A 23,370-nucleotide genomic window follows, 5' to 3' on the forward strand; every position below is an offset into this window, starting at 1 on the left:
CTCAAACATTTCATCACACTAACTTCCTAAACATACAAACAAAATCATAGCAGTTTTATACACATTTCCTGGCTTGGCAGTCAAGCTCAGGATTGTACAACTGCTCATAAACATTTCTTTATTTACAACAAATCGCAAACGAATGCTCTTTATTATAGATCGCGGGGGTCTGGTCATATCCGAAAATAGGGGATCTGATCCATTTTCTCAGACGAATAGTCTGCACGATGCAGCAGAGTATCGCCAATACCTACAGGGATTCTATCACGTAGGACAGGGAGTACCAGGTTATAAACCTGTCACACCAAGATGGTGTGGTGTCGCTTGTGACTGGGCTCTGGGTACTGTGGGGAAGTGAATCATTAACGGCTGGGGGGGCTTGAGGACATGGGGTTCACGTTCACGCGCAACCAAATGTCCATTAGGGTTATGAGCCACGCGGAGGATGTCCTCATGGTTCTTCTTCTTTCACTTCTCTTCTCTTCTCTTCTCTGGTCCTGGAGCTTCTGGAGTTCTGTGTGATCAAGCACAGTGTCTGTTACTATCTTGGTTTAATATCTCGTACGATAGCCTGTCTGTCCTTTAGTGCCAATTACTCCCTTTATAATTGGTCACTATGTGTGACTCCCTCATTTTTTTTTCAAAAACCGAATTTCAAGACAAGACACACTTACAGATAATGAACCAGTGCGAGCCGTCTCGCAGACTGTGCCATTTACCATCCAAATGTTTGAGGATGTAAATAGCAAAGGTTGGCAACCTGAGGGTCACCTGAAAACAAAATAAAACTTTTCGAACAAAACTTGACGAAATGAGGTGCGTATGGGCCGCGACGGGTACGATTTGGATGGAGTCCCCGGGTAGGACGGCGACCAATGCCGTATGTGCCCTACCCGAGCGTAGCTGACCAGAGGGGGTTCCCAGGCAGGGCGGGTCCCAATGCCGTTTCTCCTGAGCAACCGACAAGAACGGGCAAGAAATGTAGTCATTGTGGGGGGCTGCCGAATTGGTTCTTCCCTCGAACCAGAAGAGCAGTTACGAACGGGGGTCTGTGTTTCAGTCAACAGACGAGTTCCTCTGAACTGGCGTCTGGGACATTAACAAGTCTCTGCGGCCAAACTAGTTCCACTGAACTAGCGTCTGGCCAAACTAGTTTCTCTGACTGCCAGTGGGCATCAGAAGGGTGGTGTCGTGGGGCCGTGGAAAAATGTTTTTCCGGTCTAACATACAACATTTAACAAAACACCACAAACAACATAAAACATGCTGCAGGTTCCATCAGAAAGGACACCGTTTCTCCCAAGCGGTTCCTTTTAAAACATCATCTGGACACCTCAGTTATTGGTTGCGAACAGGGTCGCAAAGGGGTTCTCGTTTTGGGAGTCAGATTCAAAGTCGTCATCTTCTCCCGGATGGCAAACTTTGGAGTGTATCAGGGCTGATAGGGCTGCTTGGTGTGATCTGGGATCGCTCTCGTCATTTCGGATGAGTCTGTACGAATTATCCCGGTGCCAAAAGGTGGTGTCTAATTCTGTGGGGACGGAATTGGGGTCGTCATTGTAGGTCGGTGGTCGGTGGTGGGGTTTGTTTAGGAAAGTGATCATGAAGGGATCACTCGAATCGTGGTCAGATTCGCTGGGTGTCGGTCCTGTTGCATGGGGATAGTAGGGAGGTGTGCTGTGGCTATTGTCCAAGTCACAGTCGCTATCGCTGCTGCTGCTGGCTGTGGGCGTTCCGGGGCAGAGTGTATATTTCAGGGGTAGAGTCGAGGTTGAGTCCGTGGCTGGAGTGGACGTGTTGGGGGATGGTAGGGTTACGTTGGCTGTGGACGGGGCATGGTCTGCTGTGTCGAGCATAATGTGATGTGCGTGGTTAGACTGTGTTCCATATGCCTTCAGCTGGTTGATATGGAACCACGCAGTCTTTCCATTGGGGTACTTTATTTTGTAGACGGAAAGGCTTACTTTGCCCGCAATGGAGTATGGACCCGAGTACTTTGGTGATAGAAATGTGCTGGGGCTGTATACGGAGAGCATGACTTGCTGTCCTACACTACTCAGTCGCTGTCTTATCGAAACAGGCCTTGCTCTGTTTCTTTCTTGTGCCCAATTTCACTGCGACTGCTAGCTGAGCCGTTTTAACATTCGCCACTAATTGTTCGACTGCTTTCTCGTGTGTGAGGGCTGTCACTTCGGGGCTGGTCAAGTCTAATCCCAATAAAAATTCTGTGCCTTTCATGGGGCGTCCGGTCATGAGAGTGTGTGGGGTGTAACCTGTGGATGTGGAAACCATATTTCGCAAAAACATCAGCGCAAAAGGGAGGACCAAGTCCCAAGTGGTGTTGTTTTGCTGGACCATTTTTCTGAGGGTTGATTTTAGGGTCCGATTCATGCGCTCCATGATACCACTCGACTGGGGGTGGTATGCAATGTGGAATTTTTGGGTAATGCCAAATATCGTGAGGACGTTCTTCATGACACGTCCCGTAAAATGGGAACCTTGGTCGGATTCAATGCTGCTGGGGAGTACCCATCTCGTAAAGATGTGGTGGGTTAAAATCTTGGCTGTGGTCTTTGCCATGTTTGTTCTGGATGGGAATGCTTCCACCCATTTTGTGAACGTGTCTATCACCACGAGAACATATTTATAACCATTCCTGCAAGGGGGCAATGGTCCAATATAATCAATCTGGAGGTTAGTCCAGGGGCCATTAACGGGTCGGGTGTGACTGAGCTGAGCCTTTTTGGCGTATCTGTCCGGGTTGTTCTGGGCACAGATAAGGCAATTCTCAATGTAGTGATTTACATCGTCCTTTAAACTCGTCTACCAGCAGAGCTGCCTGAGGTGGGCTGTAGTGGGATTGATTCCCTGATGTCCATGCCTGTCATGGAATAAACAAATCAGTTGATTCCTGTCCCGTTCAGGAACCACATAAAGGGTGTCTTTTAACACCACGCCGTCATGTGTGGTCAGAGCATTTTTAAACCTCTCATAGGGGACTGGATAGTTTCCTTTCAAAATCTCCCTGAGATTGCTGTCCTGCTTCTGGGCCTGCACTAAATCCTCGATATCAGTCTGTGAGACCTGAACTGCATTCACTGGTGTGCTTTCGGGGGGTGTCCAAAAATATCCATGCCTGGAACCTGCTTTAGCCAGTGCGTCGGCTTTTACATTTCCAATCCTTACAATCCTTTTATGCTCGATCTCGTGTTTACCATGTGTGATAATTGTACTCAAATATATCACTCTGTTTTCCAAAATCTGGGGCTTTTTGGGGTTAACTTTACATCCAATTGCTTGTAGGAGTTCCAGGAGTTCGGACAGAAGCTCGATGTGCTCTTCCTTGGTGTCTGTCTGCAGTAATAGGTCGTCCACATACTGGACCAGACATTCGGGGTGAGAAAATTTTGATAAACCATTTGCCAGCTGTCGGTGGAAAATGGAGGGGGAGTTGTGGAATCCTTGTGGAAGGCATGTCCACATGTACTGTTGATTTTTAAAGGTGAAGGCAAATTTGTACTGGCACACCTTTGCCAATGGAATGGACCAGAATCCATTACTGATATCCAAAACCGTAAAGTATGGGAATTGAGTCCCTGTTTGAGCATGGTCTCGGGACTTGTGGCTACCGTGGGGGCTGCTGCGGGGGTGATTTTGTTGAGTTCCCGGTAATCGATGGTCAGTCGCCATGATCCATCGGGCTTTCTCACTGGCCAAATCGGGGCATTATTAGTGGAGGCTACTGATCTAAGTACGCCCTGCTCTAATAAGCTGTCGATTACTTTTGCGATTTCTCCCTCTGCGTCTTGGGGAAATCTATACTGTTTTTGGGGTCTAGGGTCAGGTCCTGTGATTTATACTGAACCAGTAATTCGGCCACAGTCGTGTTTGTGGGTCGCGAATGCTGTCCTGTTCTGTAAAACTGTCCTAACCTGCTTGTCCATGCTAAGTGTCGTCGGGTTAAACCAAAATTCGCCTACTGCGCTGATTTTGTTGGCGTATTCTCCTATTGTGAGCGTTGCGGGGGCTCTTGCAGATTTTGCCATTTTCCAGACACACTGGTTGACTGGATCAAATGAAAAGTGGTGGGAATTCATAAAACCGATTCCCAGAATGTGTTCTGCTGTGTGGGGCAGGTCGACTAAGATTATGGGGTGCTTGGTGGTGATGTTGCCGATTTGAATGGGTATAGGGGCTGTGATGAGTCCCTGCTGTGAGTGTCCTGTAAAGCCGCTGATGGTGATAGTGGCTGTAGTGGGCTACGTGTACTTTTGGAACATGGTGGAGGAATTTATTGTGGTGCGGGACCCTCCTGTGTCCCAGAGAAACTCGATGGGCTGTCCCCGTATCTTCACTGCAACTACCGGTCGTCCGGACCTAACCCAAAGGGTGTCGCAGACCCAACTGGGGGAGCCCGAACACCATCAGTCCGTTCCGTTCAGGTCCGTCTGATCTGAACGGGTGCTCACACTATGTATGGGCTCTGTCTTATTCTTACTTAGAGTGTCCGTCTGCTGGGCTATCTGTGGCTTTCATGGGGCATTGCATTCCCTTGCAAAGTATCCCAGATGTCTACAGCTGTAACACTCCTGTGACTTTTGTGGTGGGCTGTTCTTTCCTTCATTTACCCATGCGGGGTTCTGGTGTGTTTTGACGGCTTGCATGTCTGCTTCTGCCTGCTTTTCTTCGGGGTTTTTAACTGCGGGTTTGTTTTGTACAGACTGCTCCCAGGCGCGGGACAATCTTTTTACGACCCATTTCTCATTATGGGCCTCCTCTGAGGTATCAACATTCGCACAAGCTTTTGGTCCTGTTTCTGTGGCATGGGAGATAAGGGTGCGGGTCCATTTGGCCATGTTGTCTGGGGACAAATGGGCGCGGTCTAAGTCTACGAAAACTGCCGCAAAATGGATCCACAGGCGTCCAGCAAACGCTGTGGGGTGCTCGGTTTTCTTTTGCCTGCATTTATTGAGGCCATCTACGGGGTCACCCCGATTATACCCGATCGCGTCTGGGACCGCGGTATGCATTTCTGCAAGGGTGCCTCCTCCTATATTCTGTGGGTCGGGAAGGGCTGCTACGACCGAAGGGTCTAAACTCAAAACTGTGAGCTTCACGTGCTCTCGCTCATCCAGGCCGTACATGGTCGCCTGCTGCTTTACTCTGGCAAAGAAATGGTGGCGGTCTGAGGTGGGGAGGAACGGTGTGATCTTCTCGCACGCATCCCATAATTGGGTCACTGTTAAGGGGGTGGTGTACAGAAATTCCGTATCGTCCGATGTGGCTGAGCGGTGGGTGGTTACAGGGTTCATTGGAGCCTGAACTATCTGCTCTGTGGGGGGTTGGGGCGCTTTTCTCTTTTGTGGCTTTCCCTGCGGACATGTTCCCTGAACATATCTCTGCACTGTCTCATTCAACTCTTCCCAATCAGGGCCGTCTTCCTCATCTAATTTTGCTCCAACGGTTTCCTGGAATCCTTTTTGAACTGAAAGCAGCGATTGCAGCTCTGCAATCTGCTTCTGGCACTTTGCGTGGTCTAACGAGCTTTGTCTTTGCTCCGTGGTGGCAGCATGGAGTGCTCTTAACGCTGCCTTCAGGTCGCTACACTGCCTCTGCAATGCTTCTACCTGCTTCTCGGTTTCTTCTCGTACCAGGACTGCACGTTGCGTGTCGTGATAGGCCTTTTCATACTGGGACTGGAAGCTGCTTAAGTGGGCCAGACAAAACTGGTGTCCCCACTTGGCATCATCCACCTCTCCGTCTTTTGCTGCCAACTTCCTCCTTTACTCTACATTCTCTCTTTCTACCTCACTGACATCGACCTTGCTCATTCGATGTATGCCTTCTATCTCTTTCCGGAGCGTCCTAACGACCTCCTCTGTGCCTCGCAATTGTGCCAAGCAGGACACGATTGCCATCGGTTTGCGAGCTTTCCCTAAGCTCTTCTTGTGAATCTCGCTCAGGTTCTCCCACCAAGTATGTCCTATACTCCCGGGACCTGTTTCCTCATTGCTACAGAATTCGCTCCAAAGGGGCCATCCTTTCCCTTTGAGGTACTTCCTGATTTCTTCCTTCCATACGGGACACTGTCCTACTCTACTGCTGCTGGTCGCTGCGACCGCAAATTCTTCTGGGTTCATGAGGCGTTGCATTGCCTGCATTGCCTTCTTTCTTATCTGAATGCTTCTTTTAAATTTGCAACAGGGGGACTAAGGCGGTGCTGTAAATACGGGTATGGCTCTCGCTAATTTCCGAAATACAAACTCCCGACAGTTTTGTCGCAACAAAAAATCTATCAGTTTACCTTATAGCCCTGTTAGTTACGCATGCATTTAACACACTTCTGAATTATGAGGATTGATCAGAACTGCTTGAACACTTGTGGTTTCCTGTTCCCAATTGGATCTCTAATTCAAATTTTTGGGTTCTCCCGGAGAGGTCAAGCCACTTCTAGTTCGGCTCCCGTCAGGATGTCGCCAGTAATAAGTTGCTAACTTTTGGTTGGTTCAATTGGCTCTGTTTTATAACCTTTGCTCTCGAGTCGCCAGGTATCTTAATGATACCCCCACGAGGTTCAAGTTCAAGTAATGATCAATAACTCAATACACCGATTAGTAAGATTCAAATCAAAGCACATTTATTATACACAGTAATCGCTACTCATGCGCAAATTCTACGTCTAAGCTACTTTTACGACTAACAGGCCTATACTTAGCTTCGGACTGGCCCACCAGGTCAGGGGAACAAATGGCCTTTCGTTCGGGTTCTGAGTCTGCGGGAGTCGAAGTTGGTATGGATTGGTAGCTAGGAGCGCCTATCTCGTAGCGAGCGTTGACTTAAAACTTACTGGACATCGGCGGCAGTTGAACCGGTCACGGTCAAGGTTGGTTCGCGTTGCTGAGTGACCCGGTCAAGAAGAACGATTTGAACTTGGGGGCTTAACTTTATAGTCCCCAGGGGCTTCCCGCCTTTCGGGGCGGACCCTGTACCTGGTTCCAAGTGATTGGACTTTGTTCCAATCGCTTGGTTCGATTTCTCCAATACTGGAGCGGTTCCCTGATCGATGGGCGGTCTTGAGGTGTCCGTTAACCTCTTTTGTGTTGGCTCCTGCTGGCGCCGGGGAGTCTGGCTTTGTTTGTCCCAAATGTTGCGATTGTTCCCGGGGATCGCTCATCAGTATGTAGATGGCTGCTACATTATTATGCAGATGGCTGCTTGTATCGATGCTGTCTGGGCTTTTGCAGAGTTTAATACACAGTAAACTTGCACCTGCTGGTTTCTGCCTGTGTTGGCTGAATTTCCCTGCAGCCTTTGCTGTTCTCCATTTTGCATCGGGAGTTGGCCAACCCGGGTGGCTACAGCATGTACCATGTGTTTGTAATATGTACAGTATGCTCATATCAACAACGTGTGCACGCAGATTATGTAAGAATACATATGGAACTGTCCAGAATTTGAATCCCAATAATTACGTAGACACTTTACTAAAAGGTCATACACTGTCCTTGTGAGTGATTGCAAATAACTTTTTCTCTTAGCGTATCATTGTATGGTGCACGGGTTTACACCAATGCCGCAGTTTTATGACTCTAGTAAAAACGGATTGAGCTGGCCCGTGCCGCAAACTTGCCTGTGCTGGCAGACCTGAAGGCAGGTTGAGTCAAATTTCATGACAGAAGAGCTTGCATTGTACAGGCAACTGTCAGATTGAAAAGCTGCCCAGAAATTGTTGCCTTCAGCACATTTAATTGGTGAGCATAAAATCCAGAAAGGCAGCAATCTCGAAAGGAATGAAGCTGACCAGGAAAGAGGAAGGGGTGGTAGTGATGGCAAGAGAAAAGTGGGTTGATTGTTTGCAATGACATGGCAAAGATATGTGGGCAGCGTGATGCAGAAGGTTTGAAAGTCCTGTAGGTAGCATATCAAAGAGTTGTACTGCTCCTGTAGAAAAGCCTAATTTTTCTTCCCCAAACCATGTGCCCTGTTTTTTTCTTCATTCTTTCATGGGATGTGGTACTTCCTATCAAGGCCAGCTGTTGCTCATCCCTAATTACCCTTGAGCTGAGTGGCACATTGGGTCATTTCAGAGAGCAGCTAAGGGTCAATCACATTACTATGGGTTTGGAGTCACAAATAGTCCAGACCAATGAGGAATCCGCCCCCCCCCCCCCTTCCAGGACATTAGTGAACCAGATGGGTTTTTAAAATGGTGCCATGGTGGGATTTGAACCTGTGTCCCCAAATTATCACCCTGGGCCTCTGGATTACTAGTCCAGTGACATTATCATGTTACGACACCCTGGGTCACTGCGTAGTCGATTCCAGCCCCACAGGCCCAATGCAAGTGAATTAACCAATAATTAGCTTCAAAATTCCAATCTTTGGCCCGTGGCTACTCAATACTTACATTCATCAGATTTGTAAGTTGAAACACAATTACTGTTTGTTTATAACAGAAATAAAGATGAAATATGCAATAATTACAACAGAATAACGGCAAGCTAACCTACTACCCCCCCCCCCTTTTTATTGTCCCATCCTCTACCCACACACACAAGACTGATAAACACAGAGGGGTGGGAAGAGGTAAAAATAATGAGGATTACGGTAAAAAAAAAGAGTCCTTGCCTTCAATGTTAAATTCTTTGCAGCAGGCTGTCCTCCCAGAATGCTGATTGATCGAAGCCATTGGTGTACAGTTGGTGATGGTCTTCTTGCAGCAACATTCAATCAGTACTCACAGGCAGTAGGATTTCTTCTGGAGAGACACTTTAGCCTTTATTAAACTGGGCCTTCAACACAAAGGTCCAGCTTTGAACCTACTTCTCTCTTAAGACTCTCTGCTTCACATCAAACCCAGCTTCCAGTCTGAGTTTTAATCTTAATCTTTTGCAGTTTCACTAAAATGACATCCAGCCTTACTGGGGAAAGAAAATGATTCTTACACTGGATTGTTAGAGAGATTTACTCATATCAGAGAGAGAAACTCAGAGATGCTCCTTCTGAACTGAAAGTGAGACTAAAACAATCCAGCCTTACTGAGGAGAGAGACATTCCAGAGAAATCAGAATCAATCACCACTGGTTATTGGCAAAGCCCAGCATCTTGAGCCAGTTCATTGGCCAAAAGCCAAATCAGTCATACCTACTTATCATTAAAGTCACAGGTCCATAAATCATCCATGGATAAAAGTTATTTTTTAAATAAGTTTAAAACGCGCAATTCCTGTTTTTCCAATTAAGGGGCAATGTAGCATGGCAAATTCACCTACCTCATATATCTTTGGGCTGTGGGGGTGAGACCCACGCAATCACAGGGAGAATGTGCAAACTCCTCATGGACAGTGACCCGGGCCGCAATCAAACCCGGGTCCTTGGCGCTGTGAGGCAGCAGTGCTAACCACTGTGCCACCATGCCACCTGCTTGGATAAAAATTATAATAGCAAAAATTAAATAAAAGAAATGGAAAACAGGGAACAAACAGGGTTTCAGCAGGAGGATCCTTACAATCACAATGCCACCATTTTCCCAATTGTGTGTTTTGTTAATGGAGACCACATGCTTGATTTTTACAAATTACACAGACACAGTGCAAAGTCTGTCAGTTGTGCCATAACCTTGTCAGGTCGATCCCTTTTATCCAGCCCTACCCTTTGTAAGACTATGACTTCCCCGTGAAGTGTGACAGTGGATTAATTTACAAATTGCTTTGCTACCACTCAACAACTTAATTTACTGGACAGCACGGTGGTGCAGTGGTTAGCACTGCTGTCTAATAGCGCAATGGTTAGCACTGCTGCCGCATGGCGCCGAGGACCTGGGTTCGATCCTGGTCCCGGGTCACTGTCCATGTGGAGTTTGCACATTCTCCCCATGTCTCCGTGGGCCTAACCCCCACGACCCAAAGATGTGCGGGGTAGGTGGATTGGCCACGCTAAATTTCCCCTTAATTGGAAAACAATAATTGGGTGCTCTAAATTTAAAAAAAACTTAATTCACCCTCTTTGCTAATTTGAAATTAAAAATATTTCAATGTGAGCATATGAACATATGGATCAGGAATGGGGGAAGGCCATTCAGCCCCTGGAGCCTTTCTGCTGTTTAATAATATCATGGCTGACCTGATCGTGGCCTCAACTCCACATTCCACCAGCCCAATATTCATTGACTCCCTTGATAGTGAAGAACCTATCTACCTCTGCCTTAAAAATATTCAATAGTCTCTACTGCTCTCTGGGGAGGTGAATTCCAAAAATCCATGTCCCTCTGGGAGAACATTTTTTTCTCATCTCCATCTTAAATGAGAGACCGCTTATATTTAAATTGTGTCCCTTGGTTTTCATCTTTTTCACAAGGAGAAACATTCTTTTGTTTTGTTCAATTTAGAGTGCCCAATTCATTTTTCCAATTAAGGGGCAATTTATTGTGGTCAATCCACCTACCCTGCACATCTTTGGGTTGTGGGGGCAAAACCCACGCAAACACGGGGAGAATGAGAAACATTCTTTCAGCATCCATCTGTCACGTCTCCTCAGCAGGGAGCGTACACATTGTATTTTCTTCACAGAATTACAGAATTGTTATGGAGCAGAAGGAAGCCATTCAGTCTATCTTGTCTGTACTGGCCCTCCAAATGAGCATTATGTCTTCCCCTGCCTTTTCCCTGTACCCCTTCACATTGTTTCTATCAAATAATCATTGAATGCCTCTATGAATGCCTCGATTGAACCTGCCTCCATCACACTCCCAGGCAGTGCATTCCAGACTCAGTTTTTTCTCACATAACATTTGCTTCTTTTGGAAATCATTTTGAATCTGCTCTCTCTTGTTTTTGATCCTTTTATGAGCGGGAAAAGTTTCTCACTATCAACTCTGTCCAGCCCTCTCATGATTTTGAACATCTCTCAAATCTCCTCTCAGCCTTCTTCTCTCTGAGGAGAATAGTCCCAGCTTCTCCAATCTACCGTCATAATTGAAGTTTCTCAACCCTGGAACCATCCTTGTAAACCTCTTCTGCACTCTCTCCAACGCATTGACACCCTTCCTATAGTGTGGCAGCCAGAAATGTGCACAATAATCCAGCTGAAGTTTAATTAGTGTCTTGTATAGATTCAGCGTAACCTCCGTGCTCTTGTACTCCTTGCCCTAATTAATAAATCCAAGGATACTGTATGCTTTATTAACTGCCCTGACCATCTGTCCTGACTTATGCACAGATAAACAAGGTCCCTCTACTCTTGCACATCCTATAGACTTGTATCCTTTATTTTATATTGTCTCTCCATGTTCTTCCGACCAAAATGAGTCACCTCACACATCTCCGCATTGAACCTCAGCTGTCACCTATCTGTCCACTCCACAAACTTGTCTGTGTCTCTCTAAAGTTCTACACTGTCACCCTCACAGTTTATAATGCTTCCAAGTTGTTGTATCACCTGCAAACTTTGAAATTGTCCCCTGCACACCAAGATCTAGCTCATTAATATATTTCAGGAAGAGCAAAAGTAACCATGCTGGCCCATTATTGGTTAATAAAACATTCTTATTGGTTAAATCAGCTTTTAAAAAAATGCCTTGCATTCAGCAGAAAATCGTAGCTACATTGACTGAGGAAGTCAAACGTAACAATGATGGGTATTTTTTAAATTCTGGCTTTATTACAGTCACCATCCATCATTTGACAAGGAATAATGTGTCAAGAGTGGGTATCTGGAGATAGGCCACAGATTAACCATGGTTTTTTAGAATGGAGGAACAGGCTTGAGTATGAATAGTCCAGGACAGCACGGCGGCGCAGTGGTTAGCATTGCTGCCTCACGGCGCCGAGGTCCCAGGTTCGATCCCGGCTCTGGGTCACTGTCTGTGTGGAGTTTGCACATTCCCCCTGTGTTTGCGTGGGTTTCGCCCCCACAACCCAAAGATGTGCAGGGTAGGTGGATTGGCCGCGCTAAATTGCCCTAACTTGGAAAAAATTAATTGGGCACTCTAAATTTCTCAAAAAAAGAGTATGAATAGCCCACTCCTGCTCCTACATTCTTACCTAGGGCAATGATAGAGTAGTTGCACCCATTTCCAAAGCTTAGCAACATCTTTCTTCTTACAAGTGTGGGGAAATCAGAAATACGTCAATTCAGGGACACTTTGTTATTTTCTCCTGTACCACGAGGTATGGAGAAGTTTCTTAAGGGTTTGTACAATGAAGTAAAGATCTGAAATTAAAATAGCTAGCAGATGGTAATTGTGAAAAATCTTAATATATGGAAGTATCACAAACAAAATCATCTTGCAGCGCGTAGGCATAGACAGAGTATGAGTTGGCATAACTATGGCAGATAGGTTTTATTTTTTTAGAATTGAGAGTACACAATTTTTTTTCCAACTGAGGAGCAATTTAGTGTGGCCAATCCACCTAACCAGCACATCTTTGGGTTGTGGGGGTGAAACCCACGCAGACACGGGGAGAATGTACAAACTCCGTGCGGACAGTGACCCAGGATTCGAACCTGGGTCCTCAGCGCCGTAGGCAGCAGTGCTAACCACTGTGTCATGTGCTGCCCTAGGCAGATGGGTTTTAAAAGGAAAGCTGTGAGGTCACTCACTTTGGATCCATGAAGAACAAATCATTTTATTTCCTTACTGGTGAGAAACTTGGGGCTGTGGAGAAACAGAAAAATTTAGAAGTCCTTGTGCACTGTTACAAAAGGCGATTATAAAGGTTAATGGGATAAACTCAGGGGCACAGTACCGGTGTGGTTATGTTACTGGATTAGTAGACCAGAGGCCTAGATTAATGATCTGGAGACGAGTTAAAATCCACCATGGCAATTCAATTAAATAAGTCAAGGATTAAAGATCCTATATCAGTAATTGTGACCATGAAAGAAGCAGATCGTTGTAAAACTCATCTGGATTACTAATGTTCTTCAAGGAAGGAAATTTGCTGTCTTTACCTGGTGTGGCCTATATGTCAGATCAGACCCACAATAAATGTTGTTGAGCCTTAAATGTCCTCTGACATGTCCCAGAAAACCACTCAAGTTGTATTCAAGAAGGTAGCTTATCTCCACCTTCCAAAGCACACCTAGGGATGGACAATATAAATGCCAGCCTTACCAACAATGTCTACATCATTTGATTGAATAAAGAAAATGTTGACCTCTATTTCAAGGGGGCTTAGAAAACAAAAGTGAGAAAATAATGTTTGACTGTCACAGAAACTTGCTCAAACTTGTGACATGAAATGAAAATGAAATGAAAATTGCTTATTGTCACAAGTAGGCTTCAAATTAAGTTACTGTGAAAGCCCCTAGTCACCACATTCTGGCACCTGTTCAGGGAGGCTGGTACGGGAATTGAACCCGCACTGCTGGCCTGCCTTGGTCTGCTTTAAAAGCCAGCTATTTAGCCCTGTGCTAAATCAGCCCCTTGGTGTCACAGTTATTAGCACTGCTGCCTCACTGCACCAACCCAGGTTCAATTCCACCCTTGGTGTCGGTGTGGAGCTTTCACGTTCTCCCCGTGTCTGCATGGGTCTCTTCCGGGTGCTCCAGTCTCCTACCACAGTCCAAAGATATGCAGGTTAGGTGGATTGGCCAGGCTAAATTTCCCCTTAGTGTCTAAAGATGTGCAAGTTCGGTGGATTGGCCATGCTGAATTACCCTTAGTGTCCAAAGATGTGCAGGTTAGGTGGATTGGCTATGCTGAATTGCCCGAGTGTCTGAAGATGTGCAGGTTAGAGGTTAGGTGAGGTTATGGAGTTACGGGGAGAGGGTGAGGGATTTGGCCTAGGTAGGGTGCTCATTCAAAGGGTTGGTGCAGACTCTTTAAAAAAAAAAAAAATTTTTATTGAGGTATTTGAAAATTTTTATAACATTAACAAAAACAATAACATCCACATGGCAAAATGAACATTCCCCCCACCCCCGCCCCCCCCAGCCCAATCTTCACACACCTCAACTAAACAGCAACAATCCACCCGACCCCCCGACCTCCCCCCCCCCCCCCCCTCCCCCCCCCTCCTTGGAATACTGCACCTGCTGACATTTGCTGCTGCCTGGGGAAAGCGGGCAGTATAATCAAAGGCCCGTCCCACCCGGGTTACTCACTCTTCCAACTTCTGCTATCAGGCAGGAGATACAGAAGTCTGAGAACACGCACGAACAGACTCAAAAACAGCTTCTTCCCCACTGTCACCAGACTCCTAAATGACCCTCTTATGGACTGACTTCATTAACACTACATCCTGTATGCTTCATCCGATGCCAGTGCTTATGTAGTTACATTGTATATGTTGTGTTGCCCTATTATGTATTTTCTTTTATTCCCTTTTCTTCTCATGTACTTAATGATCTGTTGAGCTGCTCGCAGAAAACTACTTTTCACTGTACCTCGGTACACGTGACAATAAACAAATCCAATCCAATTTTAATTTTCCCCGAGAAAGTCGACGGATGGCTGCCACCTCCGGGAGAACCTGAACATTGACCCTCTTAAGGAGAACTTTATTTTCCCGAGACTGAGAAGCCCAGCCATGTCACTAACCCTAGTCTCTACACTCGGGGGCTTCGAGTCCCTCCACATTAATAAGATCCGTCTCCGGGCTACCAGCGAGGCAAAGGCCAGAACGTCGGCCTCTTTCGCCCCAGAACTCCCGGATCTTCCGACACTCCGAAAATCACTACCTCCGGACTCGGCACCACCCGTGATTTTAGCACCATGGAAGTTGCCTTAGCAAAACCCTGCCAAAACCCTCTAAGCTTTGGGCATGCCCAAAACATGTGGACATGATTTGCTGGGCTTCCCGCGCACCTCGCACACCTATCCTCTACCCAAAAAAACCTGGTCACCCGAGCCACTGTCATGTGTGCCCGGTGGGTTGGTGCAGACTCAATGGACCGAACGGCCTCCATCTGTACTGCAGAGATTCTTTGGATTCCATATACTGCATTCATTTTTGGGCATTGAACCTCTGTAAAGATCAGAATTTTTAGTCACAATGCTCATTTGGAGAGCCGGCGCAGACATGAAATGAAATGAAATGAAAATTGCTTATTGTCACAAGTAGGCTTCAAATGAAGTTACTGTGAAAAGCCCCTAGTCGCCACATTCCGGCACCTGGTACGGGAATTGAACCGTGCTGCTGGCCTGCCTTGGTCTGCTTTCAAAGCCAGCGACTTAGCCCTGTGTTAACAGCCCATGATGAGCCAAATGGCCTTCTGCGCTTTAACAGTTCTGTGATTCTGGGTATATTGTCTTTGAAGGGCTTTGGCAGAATGATATTAGAACTTTAAAAGCAAATAACCCTTTAACCATATTTACTGGCGTTATTAGTACCATTCATAATCATGTTTTGAATATCTTCTGCATTCAATGGGCTTATCATTGAGTACCTTCTACGCATTCACAGCCCAAAATATAACTTAATTTAGCAATTAATAGTGCTACCACTATCCATTTGCAACTCTGTGACTTGGGACAACTATCAAACATTAAAATATAAATTTGAAATTAACCAACTAAACCTATAAAATAAAGCACACATTTGTGAATTAAATTCTCTGCAACAGGTTCATTGCATTGGTCCATTCCAAATAAAATAATATGGTTATATGCAGGAGCAGAATTCTGAAAAATAAATACGCACTTTTGTATGTTTGAATTGTGCTTGAAAGTAAAATTGTAAACTCGGATACCATTGGTCGAAATTAGATTCGGGCGAGTATGTTATTCACACTAGGATTCATAATGTATGGCATGCACTGATGGCGAGAAACAGAAGTGACATGTTAGAGCATGCACTGCACAAAGCACCAATCAATTTTGTCAAAAATCCAACACAGTCACTTAATTTCTGACTGGTTGCAATGATAAATGCTATCGTGTTCAACAGCTGTAAACATAAGTGCACGTCCCTCAAATGTTTCTGCAGGAAAGATACATGCAAAGAACAAATGTTTGTCAGTTATACATGCATGTGAACAGCTTCAGATTATGAGAGGAGAGAGAGGGGCCAGCAGAATGAAAACAAAACAATCTACAGGGAATAATTTGTCTTTTGCTCTTGTCAGGCAGCAAGCAAGGAAGGACGCGCGCATGCGCAGCGGTGGTGGGGTGGTGATGCGGGGGGTGGGGGGGGGTGGGCGGAGCATCCGCCTTGCCGCCTCAACCAAACTTGTCCAGAGACCGGGGTCCCGCCCCCTCAACGGGCGCTGATTGGAAGCTCGGGGGGCAGGACCCGCCTCTGGCGCCGGCGCGGGACGGCGGCCAATTGGAGGAGGCGGCGGGTCAATCAAGAATACGTCAGGCAGCTCGGCGAGCAGGTTAGATAGATCCGGCTAGTTAAGGGCGGCGAATGTGTTGCCGTCGCGCTGAGGGGGGGAAAAAAAAAATATTTTTTACAACACGCACTGGAGCTGAAGTGTTGGAAAGATCGGTGTGGGCGCCTTCAACTACAGGAGAAGAAGACAAAAACTCCCAAGTCTTTTGGTAAAATCCCGCAGATAAATATCACATCGAAGTGGACACATATAGATATATATATAAAAAATATATATAATTAGTCCTGAAACAAAGACAGTAAGAACTATGGTGGGGGAAATGGAAACGAAGGAGAAGCCGAGACCGACTCCCGACTATTTAATGCAGCTGATGAACGACAAGAAATTAATGTCGAGTCTGCCCAACTTTTGTGGGATATTCACGCATTTGGAGCGGCTGCTGGATGAAGGTATGTGTGTGTGTTTGTGAAGATATTCTTCAGATAAACGAGCCATCGACTACCCATCCCCCCCCTCCATCGGACACCCTAATATTTAACCTTTATCCCCCCCCCCCATCGTTTTCTGAAAAGAAAGTTGGCCAGAATTAAAGTTCTTTTTGTGTGTGATTTAAAAAAAAAAAAGCCCGACCGCTTCTTATCGGCGCCTCCCGCACTGTCTTCACGCCCCCCACTCTTCTCAACCTGAACTCGTGTCCCTCACTCCCAAGAGGGAGGGCAAGGCAAACTTTCTCTACGCACCCCCCCCCCCCCCCAATAAAAACATCTCTTTTACAACTTAAAACGTCTACATTTGATGTTACTAAAACAATCGAATGTAATGCTGACAGGATTCCCCTGTAGTGTGTATGATTATATATTTTGTAAGTTTGCTAGTTTAAATAATTCCCTTCTCTCCGTTTGAGATGTTATGCCTGCATATTTGGGTAGATTTTTGAAACTCTTTAAAAGTTACGGTTTACGGAGAGAAAAAAATCTCAATTTTTCTCCCTGAGTTAGTGGAGCTGGAAAGTCAATATTCTTCACCCATCCACAGGTTGGAGTGGTTTTTTGGGGTTTGCATGAATTGCTGCTCTGCGGAGTTGGATTGAAACTTTTTTTTAACCCCCCCCCCCCCCCCAAAAAAAAGTGCGCAGTTCCCTGGAATTTTTCCAGAGGAAGTCTGGTCTTTTTCCTCCTCGGCATGGGGGAAGCAAATCCATTCTTTGTGTTAGTTTTTGCTAAACTTTGGTACTCTTTGTTTTCATGCTGTTGGAAACTATCGAGTTTTGTTTTAGCTTGTTGCATTAATTCTCGCAAACGAAAAAAAGTCACGCGTTAGTTTGTCGTCTCTCCCCCCGCCCCCAGCCCACAACACATATCGGAAAAGTGTGATCTCTCTAAATGTAACTTCAGTTCCAACACTAGGCTGCGCTAAACCATGTAAAACAAGTTTCAGATTAGCCTTTGACGGATGCTTCCAGAGAGATGCTGAATGGATTTCCCAAATCACTCTCTTTGCAGTGAAAAAAATGAATTAAATTAATCAGCGGGAGATTACTTTCTCTTAGACCAATTGCATCAACTGATGTGCTAACATTTTGAATAGGTTGAAACTTATATATTGCATCCTCCAATATTGCCTGGTGTATAATAAGTGCAACTGGGTGTTAAATGGTGATCTTTTTGTTTGCTGTAACTTCTGAATTGTTGCTTTTGTATGTGTTTCTTAACACGTGCTTTGAATTACTGCTTAGTAACTTGAGAGGATCACAGTAGCTAAATTCGGTCTATTAATCCAGCAAAGCTTCCTGTTAGTCAGGTTTTGATGGTTTCGCTGACCTTCGTCGATCACTTCCCTTTTTTTTAAATAAAAAGAAACAAATAAATCCCCCTCCCATCTAGTTCTTATTTACGTGCAACTGAGCCTAGTCAGGACTGGTATTACACTGACTTAACGTCAGTCTGTTGGGGAAACACTCATTTGTACACTAGTTGCTATTTTTGAGCCTTTTGTATTTGCCTTTTATTTTTCCAGCTGTTCAAAAGAAGTCGTAGCTTCGAAAAGGCATATTTGTCCATTTAATATTTCTGCCTCTGGTACCAGTACCCTGATTCCATCTTTATATTTGGATTTATTGTCACGTGTACCGAGGTACAGTGAAAAGTATTGTTCTGCGTACAGTCCAGGCGTTCTGTACATAAAAAACATAGGACAAAATACACAATGTAAATACATAGAAATTGGATGAAGCATGCAGAGTGTAGTACTACTCAGTAGAGAATATCCAATTCTCGTTTGAACCAAGAGTTTTTCCCTCTACTTACTTGTTATTGACAGATTTGACCAAGCATATATTGAGGTGTTTCTTTCCAGGTGTAAATGTTGTTGGCCTTCTAGCTATTCCAATATCTGTCTTTTATGTTCAGTTCTGGTTGTCACAATGCAAAATGTATGTAGTCTGACCAGGGCACTGTAAAGCTTTAAACAGAACTTTTGTAGATTTCTACATGTTCTAGATATGCATCCTGATCTTTTCTGTGTTTTAAACTGTCGTGAGTTAATTTTGTCTGATTAATTCGTCCATACAGCACACATTTGCTTTACGTTTGCCTATTAAATGGAGCTTGTCTTATTTCTGCTCTCCTTCCCATTACATAATTACTCATCTGCATGTTGTTTTGCTGTACCCTCTCATTTTACTGCTTTCCTTATGAATCTGAGACGTATTGCATTTAAATGTAGGGAAAATCTGTTTTCCAAGCAACAGCACCTCCTGTCTACCCCCTAAAACCGCAGCTCTTGAAATTTTTCTTAACTAGCTTTTCTAGGTTCTAGTTGAATTTTGTTAATTTAGATGTCTTGAGAACGTTGGAACTTTTGGAAATCTTTTAACAAATTGATGTCAGCAGAACCAAGATTTGTTGTAAACACTGCTCCATGCAATCCATGTGGCTCTCTTAAGTTGCAGTTATCCCTTCCAACCTAACTCTGGAATAGTTTCGGGGCAGCACGATGGTGCAGTGAGTTAGCCCTGTTGCCTCATGGCGCTGAGGTCCCAGGTACGATCCCGGCTCTGGGTCACTGTCTGCGTGGAGTTTGCACATTCTCCCCGTGTCTGCGTGGGTTTTGCCCCCACAACCCAAAGATGTGCAGGGTAGGTGGATTGGCCATGCTAAATTGCCCCTTAATTGGAAAAAATGAATTGGGCACTCTAAATTATAAAAAAAACACTCTGGAATAGTTTCGATAATATAATGCCTTTATTGACATGCTAATAGCTCTGCAGTTATCTGGACATCGTTTTTCTCAAAATAAAGGTGTATTGCCAAAGCTTCTTTGAGTATGAACTTCGGTGACATTTTTTTTTTTGAGTGAACTTGTCTGATCATGTTGCAATTTCTGATGCATTCTCAATCTTTTGTTCAAATTTCTCTCCGACCATATATACTAACTTTGGCATAATTGGTCATCCTGCTTACCAGCAGACCGCATAAGTAAAGGTGGTTCTTTCTTTCATTTCTCTTATCATTCTTTCCCCCACTCGCATATTGTATTCACTGAATGAAAATGAATGACAACCGCTTATTGTCACAAGTAGGTTTCAAATGAAGTTACTGTGAAAAGCCCCTAGTCGCCACATTCCGGCGCCTGTTCAGGGAGGCTGCTATTATATTTAAGTCATGAGCACGTTAACTGGGTCGACTATACATTTAAAAACAAATTTAGAGTGCCCAATTCTCTTTTCCCCAATTAAGGGGCAATTTAGCATGGCCAATTCACCTACCCTGCACTTCTGTTTGGGTTGTGGGGTTGAGACCCACGCAGCCACTGGGGACAATTTGCAAACTGCACTGGGACAGTGACCCAGGGCCGGGATCGAACCTGGGACCTCGGCGCTGAGAGGCAGCAGTGCTAACCACTGCACCACCATGCTGCCCTTGGGTCTACTGTACATTGTGTTTGTTTACCGTTCTTGAAAAGCTGGAAATGGGAGTCCACCAGTGCTATTAGATCATTGGGCAGACAATGAAAAGTCCAAAAATTGCCAAATCTGGCAAACAATACAGTCTATATCTGTGTTTCTGGAACCCACCTCTTCATTCACCTGAGGAAGCAGTTGCACTCCGAAAGCCAGTGATTCGAAATAAACCTGTTGGACTAACCTGGTGTTGTAAGACTGCTCCTTCTCTCCTCCAATTCTCATGCCTTCCCATTGTAACAGGAGCAGCTTTAGCACCTTGCAACCTGCAGAATTATTGAACAGGTTCAATTTAAGGATTGACATAAAATGATCCTGATTTTTATTAATCTTTAGTGACTTCTAGCTTCTAATTATTATCTATTGAAATTTGTGCCTTTTCACAAATTTTTTTAATGGGTAGTATTTCCTCATTATTTTATATAAGTGTGGAGGGTCCAAACTAAAACCGTTGCATAGAAAACCAGCAAATATTACCCGTGCTTCCTCCCACTGCCAGATACTGATTGACTTACATTTGTTTCCACAAAATAGGACTTGCTAACGTCTTGTCAAACCAGAAGGTTGCAAAATGCCAGATGGAAAAATGAGATTATTCATGACACGGGTATCATTTTTTTTGTTTTGACTAACACTTGATCAGCTCTCTGGTAGCCTTTCTGGTTGTCAAAGGTGAGGTGGAGTGGCAGTGTTTGGCCTGAAACTTGTAATTTTTTGTTGGTTGAAGGACAAGCCCTTGACCTGATAGCTCCGCAGTTCTGCTTTGTTTCAAAAGCTGGATAATGCATCACACATTTGACATTTTGTTGTGTTAACATGGCACTATAGCTGAGGAAGGTGATTCAACCCATCTTGTCAATCCAGAATAGTTTTACCATCGTTTCTCCTAATCCCCCCCCCCCCCAACCACCACCCACACACACACATACACACACACACCCTCATGTGGCATACAGCTGTTAATTCCAGGTTTTCACTTTAATCTATCTGGAAGTCGCCATTACTTCATTCATGGAGTAGTCTGGGATTCAGACTGAGTGACCAGCTCCCTTCTGCTGTAGCTTCCCTAGTATTGTCTCTGCCTGTCATATGCTCACCTGACTGCCTGTGTCTGGAATCTTATGCAGTCATTTGAATTTTCATGGTGTTGGACAGCATAGATAGAAGTGATTCATGTTTTTTGAAAGTGGTTCAGCTGTTGCACGTTACAGTAGAATAATAACTGTCGCTTTTTCGATGCAACTTGGGCAGCACAGGCCATTTTATCCCATGACTGACTGCATGCAAGCATCCAAAATCTGGCTTCTGACAATTGGGTTCATATTAAGAGTTCATCACATAATATGATGCTTTCTAAATTACTGAAGATTTTCGGTAGTGTTTTTATTCTTCCATGGGATGTGAATGTTGCTGGCAAGGCCATCATTTGTTGCCCATATCTAATTGCCCTTGAGATAATGGATGTCAGAATCCTGCATAAGTTGACCAGCTGCCTGTGTATTCTGGCCAATTATTCTATTCTTATCAATGTTGGTAATGGGGCAAAGATCACAATGAAATTAAGAGATATGAAATCTTCAAGGGAAGATAGCTTGGCATTGAACACAGTAATAGCTGGAATGCTCTACTGCAGTGATAAATTTCAGCATGCTTTTCAGACAGTGGAATTGTTCATTGACCATCTGGTTTAAATAAACCTGCAAGTACATGATTTTTTTCGATGGGGTGTTGAATTTTTTTTTTGGTACATCACATGTAATTGTTCAGCTGCAAAAGTTCTGATTATCACTTGCTTGCTTCATTTCTCATTGACATTCTAATTAATGTGAAAGTGAAAAAGTGCTGTAACTTCAAGCTCAGATTCTTGGCTTATACATTTTTCAAGGAGTACATGTTTGTTGAATTTGGATGAAGTTTTAAATAAAAGTGCTGCCAGTAATTATATCTTAAAGTCAATGTGTTTATCACTTCTGTAAAAATATAGCATTAGATGTGAAGTCCGAACTTTGTTAACTGCAAAAGCGCTTTAAAATCAATTTGAAGTCCTTTCTCGTTGTGTGATTTTGAGCCATTGCTTTTGCACATTTGGAGAGGGATGTTAAATCAGATAGGGAGTAGGGTGGCATGACAATCCAGCATTGTATCCATTCAACTTCACAACTTCCCATGGTTGGAGCTTGAGTACATGGGCCTGGATTACTAATCCAACGTCACTACCACCACAATGCTGTATTTTTTTTAACGTTTGACATTTTAATTCCATACCAGTAGTAGCTAGAATATTTATGTTGAGTGACTCCTGTTTTCTGCCAAGAGAAAAAAATGATTAGTATCAAAATTTACTGAATGATCTTTCCTCTCACGATGTTTGGGATTACAATTGTGCTGATGCTGTAACACAGAACTTTATTTAAAAGGCAACAAGCGGTGACTTTTAAAACGCAATGAAACCATTCTAAATTTTAGAAGAACAGTTGACGGCACTGGGTGCTACAAGGTTATGGTTCCTGACAACATTCCTGCAGTAATACTGAAGTCTTGCATTCCAGCACTAGCCATCCTTAACCAAGCTGTTCCAGAACAGCTGCAACACTGGCATCTACCTGACAATGTGGAAATTTGCCCAGGCATGTCTTGTTCACAAAAGGAGGAAAAATCCCACCTGGCCAATTACTGCGCTCCCAGTCTATTCTCAACCGTTCTTTAAAATACCCAATTCATTTTTCCAATTAAGGGGCAATTTAGCGTGGCCAATCCATCTACCCTGCATATCTTTGGGTTGTGACCCAGAGCTGGGATCGAACCTGGGACCTTGGTGCCGTGAGGCAGCAGTGCGCCACCGTGGTAAGTAATGGGCAGTGCTATTGTGCAGTTTGTACACAGCAATAACCTCGCTAATGCCCTCTTTGGTTTCTGCCAGGGCCACTCTGCTCCTGACCTCCTTACAGCTTTGGTTCAAACTTAGTGAAGTGAGAGTGACTGACTCTGGCATCATGACAAAGTGTGGCATCAAGAATCCCCTCACAATTGAAGTGAATGGGAATCTGTGTGAAACTCCTGGTTAGAGTCCCATATAGCGTAAAGGAAGATAGTTGTCATTATTGGATATCAATCATCTCTGTCTCAGGATAA

At 44.6% G+C, this 23,370-nt stretch overlaps 1 protein-coding gene across 8 annotated transcripts in view; it reads left to right on the top strand.

Moving 5' to 3' along the window:
- Positions 1 to 16,315: 16,315 nt before the first annotated feature.
- The window catches only part of LOC140413718 (KH domain-containing RNA-binding protein QKI-like), a 123,063-nt gene continuing 116,008 nt past the window's right edge, over positions 16,316 to 23,370 (top strand). For 5 of the 8 annotated variants that reach the window (XM_072500923.1, XM_072500929.1, XM_072500927.1 and 2 more), the window contains exon 1: positions 16,316 to 16,726. In XM_072500923.1, the coding sequence (XP_072357024.1) occupies positions 16,585 to 16,726 (142 nt within the window). In that variant the 5' untranslated portion in view covers positions 16,316 to 16,584. The remainder of the gene's footprint in view (positions 16,727 to 23,370) is intronic. The other 3 variants (XM_072500924.1, XM_072500925.1, XM_072500931.1) reach the window with 1 other exon arrangement.

Source organism: Scyliorhinus torazame, chromosome 1 (assembly GCF_047496885.1).
Source record: "Scyliorhinus torazame isolate Kashiwa2021f chromosome 1, sScyTor2.1, whole genome shotgun sequence".
Lineage (NCBI taxonomy): Eukaryota > Metazoa > Chordata > Chondrichthyes > Carcharhiniformes > Scyliorhinidae > Scyliorhinus > Scyliorhinus torazame.